This window comes from Chroicocephalus ridibundus, chromosome 4 (assembly GCF_963924245.1).
Source record: "Chroicocephalus ridibundus chromosome 4, bChrRid1.1, whole genome shotgun sequence".
NCBI classification, from domain to species: domain Eukaryota; kingdom Metazoa; phylum Chordata; class Aves; order Charadriiformes; family Laridae; genus Chroicocephalus; species Chroicocephalus ridibundus.
Genome location: NC_086287.1, coordinates 13,612,740 through 13,631,632, shown reverse-complemented (window position 1 = coordinate 13,631,632; position 18,893 = coordinate 13,612,740). Strand labels below are relative to the sequence as shown.

Here is an 18,893-nt window from a genome sequence, read left to right as displayed (position 1 = left end):
CATATTGTTTACTGTTTTCAGAGGTTGCACTTACAACAGAACTCTGATTTGCGGGCCCAAGTGGCAGACTATGGTCTACCTCACACTTGTTTAACTGTGCATTTCATACAACACCGAGTGTTCATGTAGATGTGAGAAGGAACAGGCAGTATCCACAGCTGCCTGTGCTACTCAGCTACAAGTCACTCCAGGGGAAATGCAAGCAATTGCTAATGATTTGCTCATCTTCTGGGCATGTAACTTGAGTCTTGTTTAAGTGTGTTCTGGTGATAGAAGTTACAAAGAGGCTAAAACTTCATCTGATAAAGATGCCCGTGATGACAGAAAGCTGTAGAAGTCTTTTAAACTCTTCCTGTACTTTACATCCTTAATATAAGGAGCGCAGCTGAAAAGGTATCTTATTTACCTACAATATTTGGGGTTATTCAGCCTGGAGAATAGAAGGCTCCTTTTTAGCAAGGCCTGTTGTGATAGAGCAGGCGATAATTCTTTTAAAATGAAAGAGGACAGATTTACACTAGATATAAGGGAGAATTTTTTTACAATAAGGGTGGTGAAACACTGGCACAGGTTGCTCAGAGAGGTGGCAGATGTCGCATTCCTGGAAACATTCAAGGTCAGGTTGGACAGGGCTCTGAGCAACCTGATCTAGTTGAAGATGTCCCTGCTCATTGCAGGGGGCTTGGACTAGATGACCTTTAAAGGTCCCTTCCAACCCAAACCAGTCTAAAATTCTATGAATATTTGTACCTAATCACCTTCATATGTTACACCCTAGGACAACAGAATGCTTTTATATTAGTCACACTGAAACCTCTCCATGTTCTCCCAAATTATGGTTGTGTGTGTCTTTTAGATATCCGTTAACAGCTCAGTTCTCTAGAGAAATGTAAAAACAGAAGCAGCACTGCAGTACCTAAGACGTGTTAAGACAGTGCCCTCCTACAAGCACCAGTGAATTGTAGTACTAATTCCTAGAAGGCAAAACAGTTTTCAAGTTTCCCTGTGAGCACCTTACAAAATGACACAGTTAAAACAGCATCAGAAATAAAAAGACAGATTTTGATTGACAAGCTAGGAAGCAAAATACTTACTTTGCAAGCAGTTTCTCAAATAAGTCTCATGGGACATGCTCTAATTCTTGGTGTAGTCAGTAGGAAACCATGTACTGACTTTACAGGGAATCGCCTCTAGCCCTTTGAGACTTTGAACCAGTTTCTTATTCCCGTAACAGCATTGACCAAGCAGTGCCAGTTCTTGATCTGGCTAATACAGAGAGAAAACCTCCATATTGAGACTACGTAATATGCCACAAATTGACCAAAGGGGAACTTTTCAACAGGTTACTTGCTGAAGTAAGAAATCCATGACTCTCTCAGTCATTCCTTCATCTAGATGCCATACAGGTGAGCACACAGTCTTACACAAAACGTTTACGGAAACAGCTGCTTACTCGGGAAACAAAAGCAATGCTCAGGACTTTGCCATAGCAAGAGCGATGTCTGTCTACACACCACATAAGGTGAAAAAAGTTAATATTGAAGTTATTATTTTATTACATTCCAACACTATTCAGTTAGTGCAGAACATTACATCAAATTATACCAATTGAATGATATTTAATAGAACGCTCATGGCCTCAGAATCATTCATGTGAACTTTAAATTACGCTAATTTACTACAAACCAGTGAAATACAAAATACATTGTATAAAAAAATGCATTAATTTGACAATGGAAAGGACCATCTTTTAAATGCTTTTAAATGTATTTAAAGAAAACTTCAATAATTTTCACTCTAAGAAAACATATATCATGCATGGATTTCAGTTTTGCACAAAAGCTCTTGTATATATATAGAGAGAAATGCAGTGGTATTAAGAAATATGGAACAGTCATGATTTTGGAGGTAGGTAACATCACTGCTGATTAATATTAGGAGATAACTAAAAGTGATGCCCTGGATGACATGGGACAATTTTTTCCCAGATATTAGATCCAAGTTATGCTACTGAAATCAGTGTTGATTTCAAATTTAAAACTCCCTTGAGATGAACATAAGACTTCTACAGCCCTCAGGTTAAAAAAAAAAAAAAAAAAAATCAGAACAAAGACCATAACAGTTAACAGGAAAAATAATGAGTACCCCGTGGCAGCACTGTATTGGAAGTAGTCTACTTGTAGGAGGACTAATCAGTAGCACCTTCTCGCCTGTCCTAATACTGAATTCTATATTTAAGACTTCATTAAAAGCACAGGAGATGGATTTGCATCTTGCTAAAAGAGGGATTCCCTGAATGTGGTAGCTTCAAAGATCATACTTGTTCAGCTAATTGGGCTTCTTACTTGATTCCTTTTCCATTTAGTAAAAACCTGTGTTCCCTGGAAATGCCCAACCATTTTTAATATAAATTCCCAAAAGAATCTAATGATAGCTTGGCATAATAAATACACTACAGAATGGTTTGTGAGGCAATTACCCTGAAATTAAGCAAACCTTACAGACATATTTACAAATAGCCATAAGCAGCAGCTACTTCAACAATACAAAGCAAGCGTGCTATGCTTTGCTTGTGCTCAAAGTGCCAATCACCAGTAAAGTACAATTTCCTAGAAACCCCTTACCTGTCCTCTGGATAAACAGTCACTTAGAGAGCTACACACAAAGTCACTTGTGTTGGGGAGTGGGTGGTTTTTAAGTAGAACTGCACACACGGTGCACTCCCTGGAATCAGGCTTTGCCCTACTGCAGATTGAAGTTGCTACAACTCTCACGGACTATCTGGGGCTCCCCCATCTTCAGCCAGAAACGCTGAAAAATCAAGCAGGGCAGAAAGATGTACCGAGTCACTACAAGGTGGATATTATTTTTTCCTCTTGCCTTCTTTCTTGCCCTTGCCTCTCAGATTCATTCAGGCCACTGCTAACTTGCCTTGGTTGTATTTTTCCTGAAGTGGTGGAAGAACAATCCCATAGTGAGAATGAATAGCAGCATCCTACTTGCCTCCTTGTCTAGGTCTTCTCTCAGTCCTCAGAGTAACCTGGAGCAAGCATGCAGATGAAAAGAGAAGAGCTTTTCCAGATCCAGGTAGCAGCAGGTCTCACAATGCCATTCACTCCCATGGTACATTTTGCAGACCATTCCCTAAATATTTTTCTTGCCTTCCTACCTTACCACTGCCTCTAAAGAACATTGCTGATTTGTTTTAAGAACCTGTACTTTGCAGACAGCTCATTTAAATATATCATTATTACAGCACTGTGGGTGAAGGGAAGAGTAGTCAGAAGCCCTAGAGACTCACTGTTTGTACGTATGAGAATGATGCAATTTCTGGATCTAAACAGCAATTCAACATGGAATTATGGGATTCAAACAACAGTTTACATATTAGGAGATCAGGAGCCAAATTCAACTATGGTGCAATCGTGATGCCCAAATGAAGTCCACTGTTCATTATTATTCATTACCTCCTGCTGTTTATCACTTGAACTCATTATTTATGACATCACATTTCATTGCTAAAGAGACAACTATGAATTGTTGTCTAGCAATGGAAGGCTAGCAATGATCCTAAAGTTGGATTTAAGCCGTTTCATTGCGATATACAGAATATAACCTTATTTCAGAATTATATGCAGGATAAACCACATATAAGCTATTCTCAATGTATTTGAGTTATCAGCTAGTACTGAAGAATCACTGAAGACCAAATTGTACTGAACAGACTCCCATGACATTTCATCACATGAGGGATGTGGAGTAATAGTCCTGCACCTACATCCTTCCAGGGCTCCACTACTCCTTTAACTACCATCCATAGTAGGATAACACACCTGAACACCACCACAAAAGCCACCAGCATTAGAAAGCGACATCCACAGACGTACCTCTGTGTGTGTGTTATGTTTATATACACACATCTCTGAGCTCTGAAAAGCTTCAGCAGCACTTTGCTGAACTGGTTGGCAGCCCTTTTTCATAAGCCACGTGTTTATTGCCACTTTCACACTCCCATCAGCAATAGTAACTAGATAGACAAGTCACCCATCTGGAGACTCCAGAACCACACCTGGGATATTCAAAATCAGCTTTCAGGAAAACAAGAAGGTTCTGCCACATACTGTTCAAGCCATAGTTCCTCACTGTCAGGTCTCTCACATCCCACAGCACTTTCATTTCTGTTAATAAAAGTTGCCACGTTGCATTGGACCCAGGGAATAGTAAGCAGACATGAAGGTAGCAACCCTCATTACAGAGCATTCCTTTGAAAAGCACAAATAAAGAACGAACTGAAATTTCTGAGTGCCCTCAAGTTTCCACTACACCTATATTGTAGCAATCTAATTTGTAAGTGACAGAGCTGTGGGTAATTTGCAGCAATCATCTCTGAAAGTGCCGACTGTAACTTCTGCAACATATAAGGAAACTGAGTACAAAGACCTTTTGAACATCAAAAGCCACAGCTCGCCGTTTTGTTTCAAGGTCTTCCAGTCTGGTCAGGTTTAAACATAAAGAACCCTCAAGCTGGTTGTCTCAGAAATAAATCAATGCAGATAATTAACCTATTATTATCATGAGAATTGATTAGCATAAAGAAACAAACAGTGGAGCTATCATACACACCACATTTATACACGCTGTCCACACGTTGCACCTATTCCTCCGCTCTTTTGCCTCCAACAGCCATCAGAATAATTATTCTCAGAGAGCATTAGCTACAGCTCAAGCTGCAGGCATAATTTACACTTCCTCAGAGACCCAATTATAGGTTATAGGAAACAGTTCTGAAGACAACCTCCCACGCTACAGCTTCATATTTATATAACTAAACCCTCATTGTTTCACTTGCCTTTTGGATCTGGCAGATGAACAGAGTGAGAAGGGCTGAGTTACTTTAAATCCATTTTAAGATGATTAAATACATATATTATGAACAGTTTCCCTCTTTGGTACTACCTTTCTACTTCCCTTTTTAGGAATAAACCATGTATTTTGTGTTAAGTGGATCTAATTAAAGCAAATGGGTATTCTCCTTCAGAATTAATAGATGTGATGTATTGCATCACTTGCCTTATATGATTGCATCAAAACAAGGTCATTTGGGTCCTGGAGATGTAACAGCTGTTACACCAAGGCGGACAAACCATACTGCACTCTAAGCCTAAATACGGTTTAAAGAACTCTGTAGATGTGCATTTTTATTTATTTATTTTTACATACAGACTTAGTACAAGATAAGTACTAAGTACAACACTGTGTTGTACAACAATAAGTACAGTACAACACTGTGTGCTGATATCTGGAGTCTCCTTAAGCCAGTACACCACACTTCTTATGCTAAAACATCATACTGAAAATAAGCCTAGAGCCAAAGGAGTCCTAGAGCTCAACCTTTTTCTTGAAATAAACACCCTTGAAGATATCTCTGAACACATTAAATGCAAGTGTGACCAACGCTTGGCTGAGTTTTAAGGTGTGCCTTGCTAACAAGCATTCACAATTAGGAATCCACGGTTATATATAACACTTACCTTACAAGCTAAAGAAAAGCACATATTTTCAGCTGAAAATAATAAAGAGCAGCAAGTGGACATCTGTCAACAGTTGAACTCACATCTGTTCTCTCTAATAGTCTGTTTTCTCTTAGTTTTATCTGATCAATTTGCATTTCTCTAATACATAACCCTGTTGCATTTCTTGGCATTTAAGTGGGGATCGCAGACCCTCTCTCGCATGTGGGAAGCTACCATAACTCAAGTGTGGACAGTTTTTGACTTATGCACAGAATGTAGATAGAAATTATGCAGTCATTTTCCATTACTTGTGTTATCCAACCTAGAGAAGCACAAAAGGGCAAAGCACATTTTTAAAATAGAATTTCAGAAAAAATAGCTCAACACACAAGTTCAATACAAAACCAGGATACAATTAAATTTACCACTTCCCAAAGCATTTTACAAAGCTGGGCAACTACTAATCACGTTTTACACATATAAAGTGTAATTTTCAGGTTAGACAAATTACCCAGCTCAGTCACAAAATATAAATAATACCAAGGCTTAATATTAGTTAGCAGAAATCTGCAAGGTGTTCCTGTACATCTTTCTTCATCTGCCCTGTACTCAGGCATCTAAACTGTGATTGAGCAGTGATTACCTGTGATTGTTTATTTTTTTTAAAGGAAAAAAAACACAAAACCAACCCTGGAGCTGAGACAGTCTTGCAAAACCATGAAGTTCTCACAACAATGCACCTCCACTGGTCTTCATTTATCTGCTTTTGAAATTAATATGTTGGTCATATTTAAAGCACTAAAGCAACTTAAATTATTGAACGTCTCCTGGAGAGCAAGATTTGCAAATAAAGGGCAATTTATAGCGGCACCCACCTCCAAATCAGAAAGGAGGGATAAGCACAGGAACCTGGATGAATCTGCTTTTGAATGTATTGAGAACTCAGTGAGAAAGAGCCAGACTCAAGAAGCAAACAGAGCATACAATAACCAATTTTGTATGTTTTCACTCTGTCCTGTGAGTGGCAATTCACACAGGCAGGAGCCTGGGAAAGTCCTCATCTAAGAAATTTCCATCTCAGAAGATGGGGGAATTTTCTCCCTCTTTTTCTTACACAATCCCTCTCTATAAAATTCTTCTTTCCCATGAACTAAACAGACTGGAAGCACACAATGTGCAGATCTGCAGAGGAAATGAATGTGTATTCTCTGTGACATGAAGAAAGGGAATAAAAAAAAAGGAAAGTGACACTGGTCTGCAGAAAAAGAAAAGAAAGACTAAGAATCTTAAAGTCCCCTTCAAATAAGAAGCATATGTAGGAGCCAAACTCGCCAAGATAATTTTCTTTTTCCACTCAAATTACTTCCAAACTCTCAGTTCTGACAGCTTTGAATAAATTCTGATGTGTATGCAGCTTTTCCATAAGAACTCTAACTATCTCAGAGCTTTCATTCATGAATCATCTTAAACACATACAAGTACAAAAGTTTCCAACATCAACCCCCATCAAATATCAGGACCACTTACCTTCATCTTCTCAGCAATCTTAATACAACAACAATAAACTACAAAAGAGCTTTATGTTAGTATAATACCATTTATAGTAAAGCATACCAAAAAACACAAATTCAAGTATGCTTTTGTAGCAAATGGCAGATTGCCTTCACTTAGAAATACATTCACTTTTTCCATTCTTACATTTTGCTTAAAGAATTCATAGTGAGTAAGGAACACATCTTTCTTACAGGCAGTATTTCATGTTTACTCGGCTAAAAGGGTCTAACACTTGTCTTTACAGTTTAGCTTTGGCGCTTACATATGATATACTTAAAGATAACACTGAAAATTGAGTTGGCATTGTACTGCCCATAACTCAGCAATCGGGGCAGATAAGACAAGCAACATTTAACATCATGCCATCAAAAGATTTCACAAATTTATCCTAGCTGACCTGTAATGGTTGCAGTTTCAGTCATTCAGTTAAATACAACACACAGATGTTTTGGTTTTCCTGCTCTCCTTGCTCATATATTAACTGAGCCTCTGCACCTGGTGTCTCACTTTATTTACTGGGTCATCACCACTCATTATTTCTTTTCTCTAATCTTGCTCTTTTCCATAAAAGTTCCCTACCTACAACAGAATGAGGAAGTAAACAGAGAAACTTCAAGAATACAGAAATAAACTAGTATTTTTTCCAATTTGCTATAGACAAATAATTCCCAATCCAGTCAGAAGCTTGAAGAAATATCTAATATTTTAACAACTCATAAGAACCTCTAGCTGCACTTCATCCAAGATCACCAAGTGGTATAAATTCACTTTTCCGCTTGGCAAACAGAAACAAGAAGGAGAGAGGAATGGCTTAGATGTCAAATGAGGACACATAAAAAGTAACGGAGCGGTTGTTTTCAACAGCATCTTATTATAAAGTAGATCCCCCAGACTTTAAGCCCACTATGATTGGACATTAAAAATTTTAAGGAAACATTTACTTGAAATGACTGCTTTGTTCTCTTTGTCTTCTCCTACCTTTATATGTTTTTCTGTCTGTACCCTATGCATGAATAGCCTTTCTCCTTTGCCATTAAGTTACTCCCTTTATCTTTTGTGTTTTGCTGGTCTTTCAACTGTGATCTCCTAACACTGTTTCCATTTGTTCTCAAACCTGAACTTGTCTCGTTTATGTTATCTAGTCAATTCAGATTACCATCACCTCAGGGAAGGTATTTTCTCTTCCTACATGGTTCTAAAATCTGTTATGGAAGAGATAATAAATGATGCCTCTTGTTCATCTGAAGTTCAAAGCCTGTGAAAATACAAGTAATCTACATGCCTTTGCTCTTCTTATAAATTAGTAATGAGTCTGGAATGCTTCCCCATGGCAATTAAGACTCATTCAGTTAAAATGACTGTATTCTGTGATCTAAGTCGTGTTTTATTCCAAGAAAGTTATGTATTTTCTATTAACATCACTACCAAAAACTGTGCTAATAACTTCAGGATTTTAAAAGCCACAGTCACAAAACGCATCTCATCCTCACTAGTTTACTTGGCTTGTTAGGGTGAGTTACAGTATAGCCTACAGTCAGAAGGGTTCGGATAGAGAGAAAACACATTTACAATGGGATAAAAGGAAGAGTTTCAGTACACCACAATATACATATTCTAATAACAATTACTATGACCTCTGTTAAGAACAAAGAACCGGATGTTTTTGGTTTTGTGTTGGTGTTGGAGGGGGAGGTGGCACAAGAAGGGGAGAGAAGGAAAACTATCACCACAAGCAGTAACATAGAAACATCTAAAATGTCCAAACGATTGGATAAAGATGTAGCCTAGAAACTACCTTGTAACATGTATTCATTTATTAAGGTAAGCAAATCGAATAGTCATAATGTCACGCTTAGTAACTGAAACTTAGCCCATTCTGGAAAATGTTATATGTTGCCTTACTGCGTCATTTCTCCTCAAAACGTTGCTGTTGGATGAAAACATAACGAAGGAGGCTTGCTCCCAATTCTACTGATAGAAATCTTGAGTCTCCTAGTTCATTCTTTTAAAGTAGTGCTGTAAAAGAATAGGCTACAAAAAGTACTTCTCAATCCATCTATTTTTATAATGCTGTAATACAAAGACCACAAGCCAGAGATTCTTAAATATTACCTTCGTAGAGAACTTCATACTCAGTGGGAATACAGCTATATCCTTGAATCAAATCTGGAAGACAGTCCTTACAGAAGGAATGAAGGCAAGGTAGCATTCTGGGGTCTCTCCTCCGCAGGTCCCATTTGCACACTAAACAATTCCTCAGCAGATCCAGGGTCTCCATTTCTGTTGGATGAAGTTTGACATCAAAAACACGAAGAGTCACAAAATGGCTCATGACAACCCCTTCACTTAACAAAACACTTGATCACTCAAGCGCAAACTAGAAGGCAACAGCAGGATGCACGTTCTCAGAAACAATATTTATTTAGTCATCGTGAAGAAAGAGGAAGTTCCTTGCAGCTGAAAATCACATACCTGCTTCACAAAAAAAGAGTATCTTTGCAGATTGTTGTGCAGGAAAGTGTGGTTTAAGGTTTACAAACCATGATCCCACTATGTCTCTATAGTACTTGCAACTTCTGTAAAAACTGAAGTAATCTGTTCTATTGATCTACTTACAAAGCTGTTACCAGGCTGAATTGTCACACGCTGTACATTTCCTGCTAGACGCACTGAAACTGTGCAATAAAAATGACGATATTCTCTGACTGCTTTTAAAATTTCACCTCAGTATTTCATAGTTTTCAGGTAAAGCAAATAATCAAGCACAACTGATCATGTGTCCATCATTTCAGCAATGCATGTTAGAAAGCTGCCTTGACAAACGTACAGCATCTTCTGCCAATCTTCTTTATAGAAATTTAATAAAATGCACTTTGCAGTAATCAAATTTCAACTGTCAGGATGACCACAGATCAAATTACAGACCAAACCTGAACTTCTCATAAGCAGGACAGTGTTCCTCCTGCCAATCCAACCTCCCCAGGGTAAACTGAGAGTTTTGCAGTTCATGCTCCATCCTTGATTCTGAGATTTTGAGAGATGTTGATCAGATACAGCCTGGAAAGGGAAACTTTTCCAAGTGGCATCAGAGGAGGAAAAGCAAAGAGTCTGTTCTCCCCTGGAATCACCATTCCAGTTGACCAAAGCTCCTGGGGCCAGAGACCCATGTAACTGCCCATTGCCCTGGCATGGTGGCCTTGCTACCAGCAGTACATAACTTGCAGCTATGATCTTCAGATCTCCCCAGCACAGAAGAGCAGCAGCTGTAATCTAAGGGCTATGCATTCTCTTGGGGGATTTTGTCTTGGGCAGATTCCAGTGGAAAAGGTTAGTAAGCAGGTCTGTTTGGTTTGGTTTTTGTATACAATGCAAAAAAATTATTAATGTCTCAGAAATTCACAACTAGGAATTTTTTTAAGTGTTGTATCCTAAAGTCATTGCTATTTAAAATATTTTAGAAAAAATGCACCATATGCCAAAGTCTGCACCATATTTTATACCCAAGAACCATTCTGGGAACAAATGAAAACACGTAGATATCCACCAACTTTACTGAATTCACTTAGACAAATTCAAACCTACCACTAAAACTTATGATTTTAATTTCAAAACTAGAGGTTCCTTTAGAAACGAGCTGTGGTAATTATACCTGTGGCTTAACTAATAAACATCATATCAGTGCTTACTACATGAGCTCATTTTTTACAGTGCATCTTCATCAACCGTCTGTCAGAGGCAAACGTCATTAGAGCAGCACAGCTTTTCAGCTCGCTCCATCTCTATTGTTTCTTGCAACAACTGTTGCGAAGACAAACCAGCACCTACAAAAACATGTAATTTCTGCAGTAGGAAGTTGAGGTCTTAGACTACCACATTGTTTAGACAGAGAAACCACAGCCCAGGACCAAAGCATCCATGCACAGAGAATCAGTGCAAACAAAGCCTAATAATGGGAAATGCTGTATCACCATAAAGTCCAAACCTGTGGCTGCATGAGCAGAAGCGGTTTACCATACATTTTAATTTATGCTTTTTGCATAATGTATGAAACTACGTACAAGTTTTTTGGTAGGAGGGGAAAGGGAAAAAAAAAAAAAAAGGCAAAAAAAAGCGTTTAAGATTTCCTGCTGAGACAGGTATGCAAATCAGCAGCCAAGCAGCTACATTACCAGTGACTTGGCTACGCTGATGGGAAACACCAAACCAAGCAGCAGCGATGACACAGAAAATGAACTTAATTGCGTTTGGAGACGCGTGGTGAGGGTAACGAGGCAGGACAGGGAGAAGTGGGGGGGCAGCTGGCAGGCTGAGTCACACCTGGAAGGGGAAGAAGAGCGTTGGGCTTTTGGGGTGTCAGCCCAGATGAGGGCAACGGGAAGGCACTGTGCTGGGCAGCTGCCCCAGGAGCAAAGCACCAGTCGTGGCCTCGGGAAGGACATGGCCACCCAAACACAAACCGAAGCGAAGCATCCAGGTATCACGGGACTCTGACTTCCAGTAGAGCATTGATACACTTCATACAAGAGCAGTCTGTGATGACACACTCCTGTAACTTTATCATTTCTGTATTTCAGGGATAAACTCTCTATGCAAGACTTTCAATGTCTTGTGTTCCTTTTTCTCAGATTTAATAAAATAATTTTTTTGGTAACTCCTTAGTTCCATTAAACATGGATGTTGCTACACAAGGCTCACTACAGCATTTTAAAATGTTGTAACATCAACTTTACCCATTTCGTCTGCAATTGCTTCACTAGTAGTATTGTAAGTTGCCAAGAACTTGGAAAACATCGAATAAAAATATCCCCATCTACCAAAGCACATCTGTAAGTTTAAAAAAAACCCAAAACCAACCAAAAAACACCAAATGAACAAACAAAAAAACTCCAACAACCAACCTAATAAAAATTAAGATATTTTACATTTAAGAAGGTAGTTAGTCTTCATTTAGCTTCCTTATTTCTCCTGTTTTTATATAGGAAAATCCTTTATTCGGACACCGTGGACAGCCACCCTGGGGGCTTCCTATCAACCCTCACAGAAGGTTCTTCATACGCCAAACGCAGTTTGCGGTCACTCAGCGCCCCCGCCTCGGAAATACCCAAGAAGCGGCGGGCGGGCAGCACAGCCTGCCGGAGCCCCCTCCGGCGCGCAGAGCCCAGACCCAGGCACCCCCCCGCACCCCGCTACGCCACCCGCCGCCCTCAGGCAGCGCGGCGCCGCCGGCTGTGAGGGGAGGCCGCGCGCCCAACGGCCACCGCCCCCTCGCGCCCAACGCCGTGAGTGACAGCTGGAGGGGCGGGACTAAGGCCGGGCGCTACGTCAGCGGAAGCGTCCTCCGCGCGGTGCCGCCGTTGCCATGGCGAGCGGCGGGCGGGCCGGCGCCGCTCCCCGCAGTGCTCGGCAGGGCCGGCCGCGGCCAGGGCCGCCAGCCCCGGCACGGAATCTGCCGGCAGCCGCCCCTGCTGGCTGCGGAGCCCGACGGGTGCCCGAGCCGGTTGCGCCAGCCGTACCCGGCGGCTGGGTGGCGTGGCAGGAGCGGCCCCGGCCCTGCCGCTGGGAAAGGGGCTCTTGGGAAACATAACTGCATAAACAGCTCAATCCCAAAAACAAAGTTCGGTTTATTCCTCCAGACGCTTATCTCGGGAGTCGGCACAGGCAGCCGCCAAGGAAGGAGAAGTCCCATTACAGCCGCAGCGTAGGTATGTTATGGACGAGGCTCAGCTATGCAAAAATCCCAACCACCACACAAAATACCCAAGCCCGTCTTTAGTGGAGCGGAGATCAGTTGGTGGAGCTGGCAGGCTTCACACAAAGCACGTTTTGCACTGAAAAGACTACAAAACATGGAAAAATTACCTAAGGCATAAAATACCAAATAATTGAGAGTGGTACCTACTACGTATGTCAGTGAGCTACCGTCACTTGCCTGTTGTCATGCGTGCACAGGGTCAGCGACCACTGACATGAGGGACTAACAACGTTCCTGGTTTTGCAGCACCACACAACTTACCTGGAAATGATTTAGCTTTGGCAGTGGGTAAATACCATCACATATTAGGAAACAGTTGTCCCAGCAGTCAATGAGATAAAGTTCACATACTCTTTACTCAGTGTTTTAGAAACTGTTCATTTAAGTTACAGTTCTTCACAACTAGCAGTACCACTAGCTAAGCTGAACTATTTTAACAAAGCAATGCATGTCAGCTTTACCCTAAAAGCCCTCTAAACTTAATTATTGCCAAACACTAGATTAGGAGCTCATCACCTAAGAGCATATCACACATACTAGAAGGTAATTTGCAACTATTAGGAATAATTCAGGACTTCTAGCAGTGAACACGCAAAAAAAAAATAGGTGACAGTATCTATATGCTTTTGGTCTAACACTAACAGCTAGCTCACTAGTTTTGAGTAATTGTTTGATTTTTACCACACGATAAAGATGCTGCTTTGGCATGCAGAGTCAAGCCTTGCATTAGCAACTAAAGTCCTATTTTGATGTTATAACTAAGCAAGGAATATTTTATGTAGTCACGTTAAGCCAAACACATCGGAAATACATATAGTGCAGTTCTAGAGCTGTGCCATTGCTTTATATTAGCTGTAAAGAAGGTTGAAGGTAGCTGGCAGCGTTTCTGTCCCACGCAGGGTAACTTCAGAATTGCATACCCTACTTGAGGAGGGGACCGATTGCGAAAGTTAATGAACAGTTACTGTATTAGTTTTGTCATTAAGCAACAGTTTCAGTACATTACTGCTGTTACTAACCCTTAAGAGCACACCAAGTTGGAATTGCCATCTATCAATCCAATAAAAGCTTTTTAAAAGCTTTTATTTAAAGTTTTAAAAGCTTTTAGCCTAACCCTGTCTGTCCACCTAGTCTGCCACAATTACCAAAGGGACACCGTGCTGCTGCTACAATTGTTATGAATTGGTGAAATTCAGAATTACCATGTGCAGAAGCAATTTCATCCTGTGGTGCAAGAAGTCAGCCTAACTTCACAAAAGATTGCAAAAAAGTAGTGTTGTACTATCCATGAATCACAGAATTGTCTAGGTTGGGACCTTTCAGGTCATCGAATCCAACCATCAACCTAACTCTGACAAAAACCATCACTAACCCATGTCGCTAAGCACCATGTCCACCCATCTTTTAAATACCTTGTCCTATAGATGACTATGAGCCTCACGTTCTGAGGAATCCAGGATGCAAACACTTCAGCTGGCACCCAGTACTACACCAGCAGTTTCTAAAAAGCACATGGATTAAAATGGTCTGCATTCTGTACGTCAACTGACCAGAAGCTAGGCAGCCGTCATCCATTTAGCAGCAGTTGAAGCACTGGAGGGACAAACGCAAATGTTGTAGTTTAGAAAGGCCTTTCATTAACACCACTATGAAACAGCAAAGAATTCAACCATATTGTTGAACTAAAGTCAAAATACATCTTATTTTATGCATAATGCTGATAGAGGAACGTTGAGGCACAGTTGCCGTTAGCTGCAAAGAGGCACCCTGCACAGCACCGTTCTGCTCAGAAGCTGGTGTCACTTGTGAGAAAGCCGCGTACCAGGCAGACCTTCAGTGCCTGCAGAAACCATTTCAGCTCTTCCCTACTGTCCCACACTATTCCCAGGGACTTCCCCTTCATTCCCTCCAATACCCCGCCTTAGTGGCAGTGGGTCTAGAACTGTTTCGTTATACCAAAAAGCAGCCTGTCGATCACAAAGCTTACTGACAGCAATTTCCCACACTAAGACTCTTTCACACAGCAATTTTTGGTATACTACTACCACTTTGTGTTGGTCTATTGCAGTTCTTTGTCCACGCTCTTGCTGTTCATCCCCCAAGGTTAAGGCAGTCTCCCCACAGATTTCACCTAGATGCCATTTTAGTGTATAAAAACCCCCATCGATTGAACATGAAATCACATTTTCACAGACAGCTGTAAAGAGGATCACTAATTGAAAGAGCTGCACAAATACAGGAAGAACCCCTCTATTTTGCTACCTCGTAAAGACCAAACAATGAGGTATCTACCTGCCAAATGCTGGACACTGTGGCCAGGCAATTTCAAGACAGAAAGAAGCAGTCAAACCACTAATCAAAAACTGCCAGAAATAACTAAGCAAACAAGACTTCAGTGCAGACAGTGTCTGGACAAGTCAGGCAAAAAGATACCATAAACTTCCATAAATAGGACATTTTACACATTGTCTTTATTCAAAAAATTTGAATAAACAAAGGCTTTTATGCCACAAGCACACAGGCACCTCCAACTTCTTTGATCTTCTCCTCTGCTCTTCTACTGAAGAACTTTGCTTTCACAATTACAGGCTGCTTGGGCAGCTTCCCCTTGCCCAAGACTTTGTAGTAGCCCTAGAAAGATTTAAAAAAAACCATTAAGTGTTTGTTGTAATTAGCTTTGCAGGCTCCTACATTCAGACCTGTCTCTTCACATGCACCAGTTAAAACAAAAAACATGATCACCGTGACTTCATTCACTGCCTGTTTCCAATATAAATTTAGTATAAATGAAAGAAAAATACCCTGCATGACCTTGTGGAGCTACATTTTTTCCAGAGAAAAAGTGGAAACTGTAAACTGAACTTTTCCCACAATTTAGAAGCAGGATTTTTTTTCCCCGTACTCCATATACAGAAATCACTGTGAAATCTGGTAAAGTCAACAACCTTCTCCCACTTTTCCGAAGGAGAGAGAGCAGTTGGCTGCACTTCCAAGACTGTCTACTACCCAGTGACTTATGGTCAGCGCTCTTCACCTGCAGGACATCCTGGTGCTTCTCAACAGAGCAGAGGACTTTTCAGCACATCTTAAATGTACAACTGAAACTTTTGCACACTTTCGCAGCTGTAGCTGTTCTCTACCATGGAATCCTCTCATTTCATTCATGTCCCTTACATTAAAAGAACAGTCATGGCACCAGGTCCACTAATACCACAGCCATTAAATCATTGCTTGTTACAAGAAGTGGCATAATTGGCCAACGCAGGAATCTAATTTGGAACACAGAACATACCCCCATGGCAGACAAGTTAGTGTTGCTGATTCGGTGGCTGGCTGAGACATGAGATATCGCAGCCAGTGAATATGGATCAGACATTTATGTCCGAGAACTATAGCACACCAAGACAACCCAACATGTTAAGATGTGACTCTAGTCTCGATATTAGAGAAGTGACTTTATATAAATGAGAACAGTTCAACTGTGTTTCTATACGTGCTTTCAGTAGTGTCTTGAACAAGTGATCTTTCATCACCTTCCAAAATAAGGGAAGTCCCTGTCCACAATCACACACAAGTATGGGAAAACGTTCTTACCGGAAAAAAACAAACAGCCTAAGTAACTGTGTAACTACTTATATGCCAAGATAAGTTGGCATATCTGTGAGAAGTTCACAAATATTCAAGCCCTGTAGCTTATCTGCAGTTCACCAGTTTCCTACTGGGATACACAAAGCTAAGCTGCCCATGAAATGACCACGAATTACAAGTTTGAATATGAGCAGAAACTTACTGAGCGCACAACATCAATGACTGGGGCCAGTCCAGCCTCGTTTTTTGCGTAATTGAGCCTTGTCTGTTCACTGACAAGCGTCCATAATTTATCCAAATTGACAGTAGGACAGAATTTTTGGTTTCTCTTCAAGTGATAGTGTCTCATGCCTACTTTTCCAAAGTAACCAGGGTGACTGTGGAAGAAACACATTCCTCGTTAGATCACATTTTTAATGATCCTAAACAGGTAGGGCTACAAATCAATGCCGGAACAAGCATATGACTTGATCAAAGTAATCAAATTTTACATTATACCTTTACTTTTATTAATACACATAGTATTTCACTGTAATAATCATTAGTATCCAAATCACAGGAAGTGAAAATTATTCTCTGGAAGTGTTTGTTCTCCCTTGAACTCACAACACAATCCCCCTCATGAGTGAGGCCGGCCCAGCCCTGTATTTCTGAGGCAACCCCAACTCGTGAACCCAGGGAGGGCTGCACTGCCTGAGGACTGTCACTAACCTGGTGACTGACTGAGTCAAGAACGGTCACAGCCAGTGAATATAGATTAGTGGTTACTGTCCGAGTACTCTAGCACACCAGGACAACAGGCAGTGTCCAGATGTGACTCTAGTCTCGGCAATAAGGTCAAGACAACATGCCTTACCTTTACAATATGCAGCTAAACAGGATGCAGTTTGGATTTAACTTAAACTTTTGAATTTACATAACATTTTGTGTGTGCACCGTTTAGGAAGGATCACGTTGAAACAGGCAAGTTTGGTCAAGTTTACCAAATGCTGTATTGAACTCTTTAAGAGACGCACGGTTTAAGAGCGGTCTTTGATTTTAGGGTAAATGGGGACACAAGTTGACTGTAGCTATAATGCCACACTTCATGTTAGAGGCAAAAATACATAGAATTGTAGGAAATTTTGTTTATTCGCATATAAAAGTTAATTGTTTCTACTGCAGGAACATACATTTTGCTAGCATATATTTAAAATCTTAGCTTACTATTTATCAAAGTTGATCCTGTGATGGTGCAAACCACCAGCATTACCACGCCCTCCAGGATGCTTCCTGTGTTTGCCTAAAAGGAAAAATTTAAGTTTATTACACTAAGAATATGACACATATCACTTGACCTCAGAGGTATGTTCGGTATCAACTTAAGCTGATTATTCTGATTCTACCCCCCCTTCTGCATTCATCTCAATTCAGTGAGATGAGCCAACTAAAAATAACCCTACAGGAGTAAAAAAATAACCACTGCATGCCTCTGGTTAGCTTACAGGAGTACAAGAAGACACCACTGCTAGCACAAATGGGGTGACAAGGTAGGAATGGCCAAAGAGTTACAAAGGACACAGCACTGCCCCATAAGCTTAACTCATCACACAACCAGAACTTATCACCTCAGTGCTACTGAGGTTACAAATCCAGTAAAATCTAGAAAAATACGCAAGACTTCGGCTCAGCCCATCACTGCGGCCTCTGCCCCCACAGGGCGAGCATCGCCCACGCACAGGGACCCCGCACCCACAGCGGTATTTTTCTGCGACCCGAGAAGACCACCAAGACCCCTCAGCTCCGGGGAGCTGCCGCCGGGCACGCACGGACCGAGAGGCCTCAGCCCCCAGCGGCCGCCCCTCCACTCACCAACGCGGCCGTGGCCGTGGCTAACGTGTCCTCTCAGCTTCCGGGTCTTCCTTAGTCTGGAAGGCTGCGGGAGAACGGGAGAGCAGCTGTGAGCAGACCGGGCAGCCAGAGGCAAGACCACCACCCGCCCTCCCCCGGCGCCGCCGCCACCGCCGCTCGGGGGCCGCGCTCCCCTCTCCGGCCGCGCAGCCGGGCGCCATGGTGGACCGGGCCCGCCGAGTGCAGGCCCGAGCGGCCCCGCCGCACCCTGAGCGGGCCGCGGGCTCGGAGGAGCGACTCCCCCTCCACCCCACCGCTGCTCCCCAGCCCCGTCCCGCCGCGGGAGCGAGGGGCAGCGGCCGCGGGGCCCCTCAAGCCCAGCCCGTCCCGTCCCGGCGCAGCCCCGGCGGCGGCACCCACCATCTTGTCGGCGTGCGCGAGGGAAGAGAAAGAGCGCAGCGCTCGCGAGAGCGGGGGAAGGCACGGCGCGGGCGGGGCCGGGGTCTCGCGAGGCTTCGCGGAGGAACCCTGAGGACGGCTGAGTCTCGCGAGATGGGCCGTCTCGCGAGACGCGGACGTTTCCCGTCGGGGTGGCGGGAGCGGAGGTGGCGGGTCGGGGCGGCAGCGGGGAACTTGCTGGCCTTAAAGGCCAGCAG

General features: G+C 42.1%; 2 protein-coding genes and 2 non-coding genes across 6 annotated transcripts in view; all 4 read right to left on the bottom strand.

The window, feature by feature from the left end:
• The window catches only part of TRIM66 (tripartite motif containing 66), a 58,225-nt gene extending 43,094 nt beyond the window's left edge, over positions 1-15,131 (bottom strand). For 2 of the 3 annotated variants that reach the window (XM_063332620.1, XM_063332621.1), the window contains exon 1: positions 9,180-9,427. In XM_063332620.1, the coding sequence (XP_063188690.1) occupies positions 9,180-9,399 (220 nt within the window). In that variant the 5' untranslated portion in view covers positions 9,400-9,427. Of the gene's footprint in view, positions 1-9,179; positions 9,428-14,231 lie in introns of those variants that run through there. The other variant, XM_063332622.1, reaches the window with a different exon arrangement.
• Positions 15,132-15,268: 137 nt separating this feature from the next.
• RPL27A (ribosomal protein L27a) lies at positions 15,269-18,872 on the bottom strand. The gene is made up of 5 exons (XM_063332638.1): positions 18,658-18,872; positions 18,259-18,322; positions 17,614-17,689; positions 16,610-16,784; positions 15,269-15,450 (listed from the first exon to the last, which is right to left on the bottom strand). The coding sequence occupies exons 1-5, from the start codon at positions 18,658-18,660 to the stop codon at positions 15,322-15,324; spliced, it is 447 nt and encodes a 148-aa protein (XP_063188708.1). The 5' UTR covers positions 18,661-18,872; the 3' UTR covers positions 15,269-15,321.
• On the bottom strand, positions 16,129-16,260 carry LOC134515722 (small nucleolar RNA SNORA3/SNORA45 family). Its single transcript, XR_010071089.1, has one exon. It is a non-coding gene; the product is annotated as a small nucleolar RNA SNORA3/SNORA45 family (small nucleolar RNA).
• On the bottom strand, positions 17,106-17,237 carry LOC134515739 (small nucleolar RNA SNORA3/SNORA45 family). The gene has a single exon (XR_010071105.1). It is a non-coding gene; the product is annotated as a small nucleolar RNA SNORA3/SNORA45 family (small nucleolar RNA).
• Positions 18,873-18,893: the final 21 nt, after the last annotated feature.

What these genes read in the sequence shown, in the direction of transcription:
- RPL27A (XM_063332638.1), bottom strand. An exon ending in CCACGGCCACGGCCGCGTTG is followed by an intron (nt 17,690 to 18,258) that starts GTGAGTGGAGGG and finishes TTTTCCTTTTAG; the next exon opens with GCAAACACAGGAAGCATCCT. An exon ending in TCATTGATGTTGTGCGCTCA is followed by an intron (nt 15,451 to 16,609) that starts GTAAGTTTCTGC and finishes AAATCTTTCTAG; the next exon opens with GGCTACTACAAAGTCTTGGG.